General features: G+C 48.2%; 1 protein-coding gene across 1 annotated transcript in view; it reads left to right on the top strand.

Annotated features, from left to right (window-relative positions):
- Positions 1-11,133: 11,133 nt before the first annotated feature.
- Positions 11,134-12,547, top strand: part of LOC138488135 (schlafen family member 13-like) — a 434,878-nt gene continuing 433,464 nt past the window's right edge. Inside the window, exon 1 of the mRNA XM_069614898.1 lies at positions 11,134-11,368. Coding sequence (XP_069470999.1) covers positions 11,274-11,368 — 95 coding nt within the window. The 5' untranslated portion in view covers positions 11,134-11,273. The remainder of the gene's footprint in view (positions 11,369-12,547) is intronic.

Genomic DNA, 12,547 nt, shown 5'->3' with positions numbered 1-12,547 from the left:
ATATTTAAATTGTTGTGCAGTGTACATGTGGTATTGTTTTTTTTTTAAATGCCGTTATGACGGAGCGGCGCACAGCCCTCGTAGGAGTGACCGCAATTAAGCAAAAGGTAGGTGTCCTACGGACACTGCACCTGCACGGCCTACCCGCAATGACAATGGAGGCATCCGTACGATTCCAGCACGACCCGCATTTCGGCATGTTGTGCACCACCTATAATTACGTTTGGGAGCGGATGCTTGTTCGTTGTGCAAGTACACGCATGTGTATCTGTTCCTCTGTGTCCTGGTAACACCGCCACTGTGCAGCATATGCGAGCAAACTTTATTTAGTTCGAGCCGCCCACCCACGTCCTACAGGTAGCTATACAGATAAACATCCCACCTGCTATACCCGATAAACACCCAGCGTCTCCCAAAATGGTCGGCGCACGTGTGTCGCACAATTGCGTACAATGTATTTCGCCCAAAACATGTCCTGCGGACAGCTGTCCCAAAGGAGAACAGTGGCGATGTCCCCATGCGACCGCACCCACGCTGTGCGTGGGCCCTTATTTCAGGGACATGATCTGGACCCTCAGACAGCAGAAAAGTACAGTGTTGTGCAATGTACAGAGGGTTTTTCGGAAAGTACACACCTACAAAAACACCACATTGTGTCATTGCACGTGTATATATGTTTTTCAACAATGTTGGCCTGTTTTCCGGGTGCAAGTTCTCCACAGCAGCCCTACAAAAGGCCACACCCCAGAGCTGCTCCGTAATCTGTTTGTAGCTTTTCAGAACAGAGTAGCAGGCCACATTGGTTTGCTCTGTAAGTGATGTTGCACCAAATGTGCTGTGCTACATTGCCTTTGCAAGTAATGGCAACCATGTCAGCCCGGCTCAGTACACACAGTAAAAGGGGAAAAGTAGTAACGGCTCTTGCTGTGACCCACTCCCTCAGTTGCGATAGTCCCCCCTGTCCCATTCCCATGGGTAGCATGCTGAAAACGGTAGTATATGGCATGTGCGTTTCCCGCAGTAGGGCGAGGGCCGTGCCCCAATAAAGCTAAAATATTCCTTCTTCCCTTTCCACTTTCTTCTTTCCAGCATGCCGTCATTAGGTACTGATAAAATGTTCCAAACACATCCACCAATCACATTGAAGAGCTCTCTATGTAACAATATAAGTTCTGTACAACAGTCCTCTGCGTACACACCACACCCAGAAACGTTATTGTGTAATACCTCAGCCTCCAAAGTCCCATATCCATGGCCATTCCCCAATTCCCCGATGTAGATTTTGTGTTGCGTGCGGGTGTGGGGAATAAATTCCAACCAGGGTATGGGAGGTTGTTTTAGTGGCGGCTCTGAAAAGAGCCTTTTTTGTTTTTTTAAGGTGCTTCTAGAGAAACATATTTTTTTTGTTTTTTTATTTGATTTTGTGTGTTTTTGTGCTCACATTGTTACAGTAAACTTTTAAACGCATACTGTAGATGGGCAAACAAAACAGCATTACCAATGGGCGACAACGAAATGCCATTTGCTAGGGAAAACTGCATTTCCACAACTAATGAGGTCATTGTTGCAGAAGAACATCCCACGAGCGGACAAAAAATCACACATGCTTCTGTTGATGAGACCCCTTCCAACCTCTGGCTCGGAAGAACCACATTAGCATTGTCCCATACTCTTCTTGGTATTACGGATGATAAAAGCACCTGGGCAGTTGGAAAAAGCCTTTTCACTACATTCAGCAACATCTACAGTCGACGGAACAAAACTAAACAAGCCACGTAACCCTAATGCATGCCCCAGTAGTGCATGACGACAACATCAAGGGGAGCCGAAGTGGCCAAGCCTCCGCCAACTGCATGCATATTGGTGAAACTGCCGACATAGACAGCGCTCCACAATGCGTCTACTCCTTCCAAACCGAAATTGCCATCACAGTGTCTTTCCAGGACATACTTGTGCAGATCTATCACAAAGGCATCACCCAAAGTCAACACAATGCGTTTCTCCATGTCAGCCAGCCTCACTATACAGAGTAATGTAAAACAGTATGACCGCCCTGATTGGCTAATCCCCACAGTCCCATTTCCATTGGCCAGCATGGTGAGAAGGGCAGAATGTTGCATGTGCGCTTCCCAAAGTACCGTGAGGGTCGCGCCCCAGTAAAGCAGGAGCAGTCCTTCTTCCCTGTTCACTATTTTTTGTCCATCATTACCTCATTGGGTATAGGTAAATAGTCACACACACATCCACTAATGCCAGCCAAAACGTTAGCATCTAACACTGTCAGTTCTGCACAACACTTCACATTTCACATGTACCGTTACAGATTCAGCCCGCACGTGTCCTGCCATTGGAAAGCACGTCCAGTAGAAAGTTCAGTAAAAGATTGCAAGATTTGTGCATCCACATTCATCCACATGAGCACCCATCACCACAAAAGGGAGGTATGAATACTTTTTCTGCAGTATGTTCACAACTCTGTTATAAGTGCCTCTGTGCATGGTATCTGCCACTGAGCGTCCATTACGTTCTTAATAAGCATACTGTTTTTTCTCCCATCCCCTACCATCAAGTGGCACTTCATTGGTATGTGCTTGCAACGTTTTCATTTACCCATATCATACATTGTAATAGCGATACAGGAACTCTCTTCTTTCCTTCCAACAAATCTACAAATTGTTTTGCCCACTAACCCATCTCCTACATAAATGGTAAAAATATGGCACCTAAACCAGCACTGAATGTATTTTACCAACATAAACCAAATTCCCAAAAGGTCACTGTCTGCACAGCTGTGGTTCTCTCTAGGCTGCACTATTGCAACAGCCTCTTTTTAAATATGCCTGCTTCTACTCTCTAACTTCTGCAATTCATCCAGAAGAGGACCGAACAACTTGTCCTTGGCCTCAAGCCCAGGGACCGTATCTCTACTGGACTGAAATGTCTGCAATAGCTCCCAGTGGCTGCGAGGAACAAGATGAAAACCCTCTGCATTATGCACAATGCCTTCTGGGCCCTGGGACCTCAAAACCTTCAACTCTCACTTCCTATATATCTCTCTGCTCAAGCTCTTCCCTCATCCACATCCAACTCCCTCAGGGTCAGTCCCTTCTGCAAGCAACCAGGTGCTGGTAGATCTCTTTCTTCGGCCTTTCTCTTTGCGTCTGCTTTTTCTCCTCCTCTCCCCGGCTGACTTCCTGGCTGAAACTGATTCTGCACTGGTTACCTGGCCACTCTCTGATGTCGGGCCCAGGCCACCTCGCCCCGCCAGTCGCACCCCTGCACTGCCTTTCTAGCAAACCCCACACTTGGGGGCTGTTTTCTGTATCCCTAACAGTTCCACCACCACCTGATGTCACCTCCTTGCACTTGGCACAATCGGGCCGTATTTTTACTTATTATCATTTGTTCTTCCCATGTACTGCACTTTCCCCTCCCCTACCCATGCAGTTGGGCGATCTGAGTGACAACTGACCTAGTAGGATTGTTGTCTGTCTTCCCCCTCTGGCCTCCCTCCCTTGCCTCATCGCGCCTTGAAAAACCTGTGTATAGGCTCATTATAAATGCCATATCATACAATTTCTCATCAGATGATATCATACACACATTGCATTCATAACAACAGGATGGCTGCCACTTAGCTTGTACACTTCACATTTTTTTTCCAAAGTACCCCACTTACTACAAACTTTTCAAAAATGATTGCTCAAAAGCAGCACTGAATGCATGTTACCAACTTCAGACAAGTACATACAGTGCATGCATTCAAACAGGATGCCTGCCCCTTACCTTGCACACTTCCACCATAGGCTTCTGCACTTCTTTGTACCAAGAGACCTTCTGCCACAGTTTTTGCGTACACACCACAACCCCAAACCTTATTGAGCAATCGCTTACCTCCACAGTCCCATTCCCATGGCTTCCAGCCTGGCATGTGTAATCCTGAAACTAGTAGAATCTGTAGAGTTTTCGTGCTAGGAAGTGGGGCGGGGGAAATTGTGAAACAGGGTAGGGAATTGGGTCTTTAGTGGTCCGTCTGAAAAGAATATATATTTTTTTTTCGTGGTTTTTTACATACTTCCAAACAACCTTTTTTGTTTTTTCTCTTTCTATGAGTTTCGTTTTGCTTCTCCTCCTTCAATTATTTGCGATTTATGGTCAACGATTCTTGCACAGTGTAAAAGAAAATAGTATTGCCAATGGCGTTCAAAGAAACGCCATTTGCGTGGAAGCAGTGTATATTTTGCAACTTCATGCTCTCATAGTGGGTGGAGAACATCCCATTAGTGCACATAAATGCAGACATGCTTTTGTTTATAAGACACCTTCCGAGCTCTGGCTGGGGACAAATTACACCGGCATGGTCCCATACTCCTCTTGGTGGAATGGTTGAGAAAACAAACTTTGCAGGGAGAAAAATCTGCTTCACTGCATTCATCAACTTCTTCAGGTGACGGAGCAAACGCCCACACGACATGTAACCCAAATGTAGACCTCCATAATGCACCACGACAACTTCAACAGTAACGTTATAGGCCACATATCTGCAAAGGCGAACCATCCCACCGAAACGGAATGTATAGCGACTGGCCCACAAAGCGTCCACTCCTTCCAACCCAAAATTAGCAGCTAGGCCTCTTTGCTCGGCATACCTGTGCAGATCTTGTACAAAGGTATCACCCACGATCAGCACTGTGCATCTCTCCATCTCTACCAACCTCATTACACAGAGAGTATTAGGAAAAAATAGTACCACCCTTCCTGTGAACCACACCCTGGACACATGTTTTCATAATCCCCACAGTTGCATTCGCTCAGAATGGAAGGATGTGGCACGGGCGCTTTTCCAGCTACAGCGAGGGCTACACCCTAATAAAGTAGGGGCAGTCCTTCTCCCCTCTCCACTGTTCTTCTTCCAGCACTCCCTCATTGAGTACTGTTAAATATTCATGCATGCATGCACAGCAATCACAGCCAAGAACTCTGCATCCAACACTATAATTTCTCTACAGCACTCAATATTTACCATTGAACACTCCGAGTACACGTCGCGTGTGCTTCCAAAGCACCTTCAGTACAAAGTTCTGGAAAGATATCCATGATATCAGCATCCACAATCATCCATAGCGGCACCCATCATGCATACAACCATGCACACAAGAGTCTACTGCTTGCCCACACCCAGCACAACATACTGGAGCCATGCATGCGAACATGTGGCCAGAAACATATCCACAAACGTAACATAGCCAGCAGCACTTTTGCCCAGCCCCAGTACCATAACACAGCGATGCATGGAAACATGTAACAGTTAGCAGATTCCACAAACATACCACTGCCTCCGCCACCCCTACCCGCTTCCATTCACAAAGTATTGTGTCACTGCCAACCAAACCACACAATCTTCACAATATTGGGCCTACTCCAGGAAGCTATACAAAGCAGAATCCCCAAGCACATAAGAGATTCACTTCAACCCTACCTTCTTCTGTACTGACAGTGTTCCAACACTGCACCCAGTGGGCACACTGCAGGACTTTTCACTGCACAATCTCAAGCCGTACACCACAAACCGTAGGATGTTCCAACAATGACCGCACCCATGGAAACAACAATATAAGCATGCCAGCGCACTTCCGGTGCGCTATGAAGAGTAAAATGTGCTCGACAACCATTCTGTAAACGGTGCCCACACTCTGAGAGATGCAGTCAAAACTGCATTGCTGCGGTGGGTGTGCTGAAGGCCATGGCTTTTGGGTGCATGGCCTGTGACGTACAGCCTTTGGCCATGCACCCAATAGTCTAGGCCTTGGCCACACCCACCGCGATGTAATCCAGCCATTCATGGCAACATGCCACCAAGTACCACAATCCACACACGTACCACAGCCACCGGCACACCTACCCAACCTCTGCACCATTATATAGCTACGCATAGAAACATGCACCTTTTAGCAGAATCTACAAACTTAACACAGCCTCCGGCACCCCTACCCACTTTCATTCACATATGATGGTGTTACTGCCAAGCGAACCAACCAACAATATATGCATATCAGCTGACTTCTGGTGCTCTATGAAGTCTACAATGTGCTCCACAACCATTTGGAAAAGGTGAGCACCCTCTGACAGATGCAGTCTAAACTGCATTGCTGCGGTGGGTGTGGGCAAGGCCTAGACCATTGGGTGCATGGCCTGCGGCCTACGACCTTTGGCCATGCACCCAATAGTCTAGGCCTTTCCCACACCTACCACAGCATAATGCAGCCATGCATGGCAACATGTGACCAAGTACCACACTCCAGAAAAACGTACCACAGCCACCGCTACTGCTACCCAACCTCTGCACCATAATACAGCTACGCAGGGCAACATGCAACAGTTAGCAGAATCTACAAACATAACACAGCCTACGGCACCCATACACACTTTCATTCACATAGTATGGTGGAGGTACATGGTGCATCCAGGCCGGAAGGGCTGTCAGATACCACAAGGGATGCAGTCACTGAATATGACGGCGGCAGGGGCATAACCTCTGATGCGCCATGGGGCAAGTGCAGGGAGGTGGGAGGAGGGATAAAAAAAAAGTTAAAGTAAAAATAGAGGAGAAGGGAAGAGAAGGACGTGAAAAGAAGTGAAAGGAAGCGAAGGGAAAGGACGCAGTGGGTTGAGCAGCAACCGCGTTAAGGGGCAAGATCAGCAGGTAACAGGCTAATTTTCCCGGCTAAGCATCACTTGGAAGTTCACTGCATGTAAAATTAATATGAAGTTATTGTAAGTGGAACAGAATAACGATAATGATTTTGGGTTATAGGATGAACCCAGCTTTTTTTGTCAATTGTGTTTTCCTCCACAGTTAACGTTAACCATGAAGACATGGGAGATTATGGGGAATGTTAATGGCTGACAGGTTTCATTAGGGGTAACTCCATTGGAATGACTCTGCAGCGCAGTAGTCACCTGCTATGTTTTGGGGCCCGCAGATTGGGGTTTGGATCCTGTTTTTGACACGAGTTGACCAGTTTTGCCTTCTGCCAGCTCGCTGGCTCATCTGAGTTTTACTCATGAGGTGAGATAGTGGATAGGTATGTTTGAGGACTTTTAAGATCATTGGTGTTGTGAGGTGATTAGATGCAGTCCACCTTAAATGGAGATCACCCTCAAAGAAGAAAAGGAAGGGCGTGGGCACAGGGAGGAAGAGGAGGGGCTAGTAGAGTCCAGGGGGACCTATGTAGAGGGTAATAAATAGAAGTCACACTTCTAAGTGGTTCAGCTTCCTTTGTTGGTCCATCGGCCCTATGCCTCGCAAAGTGTTACTCTGCCCTCCACACCCCACGATCCAGTAAGTAAGGACAAAAAACTGACGGCGAAGGGGAAATGGAACCATGACAGATAAAGGGGTACATATACGGAAGATGACTGAGGCATTCATCCTGAGACGGACAGGGGGGATCCGCCACCCGGCTGATAATTTCGGGCCGCACAAGGAAAGAAGGCGATCCGCCTGTATGAATGGCTGGTTACCAGCCCCTGGAGATGAGAAGAGGACACTCTGCCCAAAGTTAAGAAAGGCAGGCCATCCGAGAAGAGAGAAGGCAACCCGCCCACACAGCCGGCAGTCCGCCGCATGAGGGGCATTAGGGCAACCGCCAGGTACACAGCCAATCCCAGCTTCAGGATAAAAGGAGGGCAGTCCGCTGGTTCAGGTGTTGATCCCAGCCTTGCAGGAAATACAGAGCAATCCACCCACAAAGTAGGAGGGCAGTCTGTCCATTCAGGTGCCAATCCCGGCTTTGATGGTAATACAGGGCAATCTGCTCATGGATTAGGAAGGCAGTCCACCCGTTCAGGTGCCGATCCCGGCTTTGATAATAATACAGGGCAATCCGCCCATGGAGAAGGAAGTCACTCTGCCTGTCCAGCTGCCGGTCCATTTTGTAAGGAAAATAAAGGGCAATCCACCCGTTGCATATTGAAGACCGCAGACCGCCGCAGTAGAAGAACGGGGAAGACAGCACTCCGTAGCCACTAGTGACAAAGGGCGATCCGCTCTGCTGAACTGTAGATAATGGTGATGGGCTGACTGAAGATAAACGTGGAGACAGCAGTCCGCCAATGGTGAGGGGGAAGGGCACCGCCGAAAATCAGCAGGAAGAGGCAAGCTGAGTAAAGAGGAAGAGCCTACTGCCAAGTTACAACATAAAGAGAAGCCAAAGAAGAAAGCAGGGATATAATAGCCTGGTGACTGAATGAAAGCTAAAGAAGAAAGTAGGGCACTAAATACGAGACTGAATAGAAGCCAACGAAGCAAGGTGAGCACTGGGGCTCCGACATACTGCACTCCCAAGACCATGTGCAAAAAGAAAGCATAGCTAAAAGATGGCCACAGAGAACACCCGCCCAGCAAACACCAGGAAGGAAGAACATGATGGAAAATACAGACTGCATAGACTTCCCACGTTAGCGCTAAAAGTGAAAGATCCTCCACCAGTTAAGCACCTCAGTACAAGAGAGAGGACAAAGGATGCTCCGCTGCAACACACTGATCCACCACGTCCCCCTGAAGTACAACCAGCACCGAACAATGTTGGGGTTATAAGGATCAAGATAAGGATGAAGGAAAGGGGGGTGTTTCTAGAAGAGGAAAGGAGAAGAAACAGTGGGGAAAAGAGTAAGGTGCAGAAAGGACAGAGATCGGCCGAGGAAGAGAAAGAACAATGGGGAAAGAACACTAATGGAATAAGGACAAGACGGAGAAGGATTACAGAAGCAGACAAGGGATGGACTGGAGGAAGGTAAGGATACCAGAGGGGATTGCGACGAAAGGGGCCCAGAAACGAAAGGAGAGACCCATGCTCCTGTGTGAAGAAGCTAGAGAGAAGGACGGAAAACAGAGAGCGGAAAATTAGCTTAGTACAAAGGAGAAAGAGAAAGGGCTGGAAAGAAGGGTGGAGGTGGACCCCGAGGATGTCCCTGAAGTGAGAGACGAGCAGAGAAGGAGAAGGACAGAGAGCAAAGAAGAGAGCACGACCAATACCCAGAAGACAACCAGAAGGAGGAAGAAGCAGTCGCCCACAAAGATGATAAACAAGGGGGAGATGTTGTGAGGAGATTAGAGGCAGTCCACCTTGAATGGAGAACACCCTCAAAGAGGAAAATGAAAGACAGGGGCACGGGGAGGAGGAGGAAGAGGAGGGGCTACTAGAGCCCAGGGAGAACTATGTAGAGGGAAATAAAAGAGAAGTCACACTTCCAAGTGGCTCTGTCTCCTTTGTTTGGCCTTCGACCCCATGCCTCGCAAAGTGTTTCTCCGTCCCTACACACCCCACAGTCTCATAAGTAAGGACAAAACAATTGGGTACCGGGCTTAAGGACGGTTGGTTCAACCGTGGCCTAGGCTTCGTGAATGCACGCATTGCTGGTTGATAGCGCTGCAGTAATACATGATGAAAGGTAGACATCGAGGGACCGATTCATGGAATGATCTACATGGAAAATCGAGACGTTGTGCGCCAAACCATGCGCAAATCCTGTTTGTAGATTAATGGAATCGACTGAGCTGGACTTTTTAGTACTTTACGCAGGATCGGCACATCACTGCAGGAAGCGGAGTGCCTTGCGAGAGACACCACGGAAAGCGTGGGCGTGCCTTGCGCAGAGGGCAGGGTAGGGGCGGAATGTGGAAAAAGAGGAAGAACAAGGGATATTGTTGGTGTTACGAGGGACGGCCCGCAGGCAGTCCATCGCAGGCCCACTACTGAGCGGAACGATACGTATTCATGGATCCGACCGCGCAACCTCTCGGCGGGGAAATGGCCACGCAAAGCCCTCATACTATTCACCAACCGAAGGCAGGCGTACATTCACTTACGCATTGGATTCACAGTGCAGAGGTAAGATTGGGTGTCGGATTTAGGGGTGCGTGTACGCAGCCCGGGTTCTGATCTAACTTAAGGGTGTGCTTATGCAGTGTAGCGGGCTGCAGGAACGGTTTACGAGGGTTGGCACACAGATTCCAAGTTTTACCCGCTTTATAATAAATCGTACGCATGTTGTCAGGTGCCGCTGACAGTTATGAGGGACTTCACGCAGGGTCTGAGAGATGCAAGCCTATTTGCGGGGGACCCCATGCACTGTTTAAAGGGTGCATGGTTTAGCCCCTGGGGGATCACGCAAAAGGTAGCTGTTGCTGGCTGTTTTTTGCTTTGCGTGGGGTTTTGTCGCGATGTTCTGGCCGCGACTTGTGTATACGGTTACTTTGGTCTCTATTGCCTTTTTAGTTCAATAAAAAGATAAACGAAAACAGTTCACAATCAGGCACCACATTTATAAATGTTGGCCAATCCTGCTTGAGACTGTAGTCCTTCTGTTGTATCCCCCGACCCCCTGCACTTGCCCCCGTCCCCTGCACCTGTCTGTACACTTGCACGATCTGAATGCACCATGCCTGGAAGATCCTCTTTTTATTCCTTGTCTACCCTCCTTGAATGGTGGCGCCTCAATGCACTTGAAAAAACTGCAGCATTGTTGTCAAACCTAGTTGCTGTTATCTACATCATTAATTGTATTTATATGGACTTGCATGCTTCAGAAATTCAAGGGCTCTGAATGACTGTTGTTTTTCCCCCTTGTTCCCTCCCTCCTTCCGCGCTTTGAAACATTTGCTTTGTGTATAGGCGCTTTACAAATAAACAATACCATGCCATAGGGTGCCAAGAAGATAAATGGCCACGTCTCTGTCCCTTGGAAGCGGTTTCTTTTCTGTCATACCACTCATGGGACCTATTTTCTGGCAGGGAGCAGAGGCAACGTTGGTCGCAACAGTACTCAGCCAGCAGTCACTGAAATGTGGATACTTGCCTCACAGTGACTCTTCCCGTGATCTACTTGTAAACCTAGAGGACGCTCCGCATTCAAGTTCCATTACTGTAGTTTCTGTTTCATTTACTGCTTCTCGCTTGGCTCCTCCTCTTCTTGTCCGCAAGGCGGGTTCCTTTAAATTCAATTCCGTAGCGGGAGTTGTGTGCGCACATCAGCGAGAGTGCCGAGGGATAGCAAATGAGACCGGGACCGTGGTGTACGCGTGAGGGAAGTATTCGTGGGAGGTGACGAGTGATACTAAAGAGAGAGATATATTCAGAGGCAGAGAGCCACTGAAGAGGAAAGCGAGGCGTGAAATCCTTGTGGGAGCTGTACGTAGGGTGAGGTCCCCTGGAAGGACAGAGGACTCCCCGTGGTCTTGACTTGAAGGAGCGGGGCGCTGTGCTAGAGAAATGACAGCCCGTGAGCCGCTTGATCACCTGCAGAGAGCTGTCTTGCAGCCAATGGCCGAATCCGGGGAACGGAGCCAACCCAGCACCGGAGCGCGGTAAGCAGGAAGAGGGAGGGGGACGGATGCAAGCGAGCGCATAGACGATGTCTGTGCTGTGCAGGACGTGCCAAAGTCCCGTTGTTTCCCATTTGTTGCTGCAAGTTGGCGTCTATAATAATCAATATTGGCGGTAGGGCGTCTTTTTTTTTTTTAACCCACAGGGCACAAATTGACATGGATGGTGTGGTGGCACATCAGATATGGGTCAGATGTAGTGGTTGCCACGAAAAGTAAGGGGACGTCGTACCCTTTAGTTCCGTTCCACTTTGACCTCTGACCATGCCTTCCTTTTCTCCGCTCCACCCAGGGCTTTAAGTGGGGGAAGTACTCGAGGGGGGTGTGGGGTGTTGCCTCATTTGGGGCATGATTTGTGGGATGGGTGTGGCCTGAAAAAGTACACAAACCATAGTAACGTATGCAAACAAATATATAAATGCATTTAAGCATTTATATACCGCGTACCTTACTATGGTTTGTGTACTATGCAAGCCATCTTTTATAAACTTATAAACATACAACATATTCCTATGTTTATAAAAGATGGCTTGCATAGTACACAAACCATAGTAAGGTACGCCGTATATAAATACTTAAATGCATTTATATATTTGTTTGCGTGCCATACTATGGTTTGTGTACTTCAAGATGGCTTGAAAAGTACACAAACCATAGTAAGGTGTGCACACAAATATATAACATGCATATATTTGTATGTGTACCTTATGGTTTGCAGAGAGAGAAACAAAAAAATAACTTCCTCCGGTGACCCCTCGCCCAAGGGGTCACCAGAGGAATTTATAGTGACTGCACGTCTGTCAGCATCTCCCGTCGCGGCTGCAGTGGGATAATGTGTCCCGCCCGTTATGGTGGGCCCGGGGCGCCCGGCCCACTTATAGCACTGGGGACAAGCCTTGGGCTATAGCCACACACCCCTTAATCTGTACAAGCACTGTGCCTGCAGAAATCCATGACCTGGCCATACCGGCTACTTGTATATAAAAATGTCATTGTCCTTTATGTATGTCTACTTACAGGGCTTTAAGTAGGCTGGGGCGGAGTCCCTGCAGGCTCAGTAATCTCGTTCTGAGGCGGGGCCCTGCCGGTGCTCACTAATCTCCCCTGGCAGCCCCAGCCATTACAGGACAACGTTTTTTTTTTGTAAATCCTGAAGCTCTC

This window comes from Ambystoma mexicanum, chromosome 9, assembly GCF_040938575.1.
Source record: "Ambystoma mexicanum isolate Mex_15411 chromosome 9, UKY_AmexF1_1, whole genome shotgun sequence".
NCBI classification, from domain to species: domain Eukaryota; kingdom Metazoa; phylum Chordata; class Amphibia; order Caudata; family Ambystomatidae; genus Ambystoma; species Ambystoma mexicanum.
Note: the sequence above shows the minus strand (reverse complement) of the source record. Positions and strands in the feature narration are given on the sequence as shown.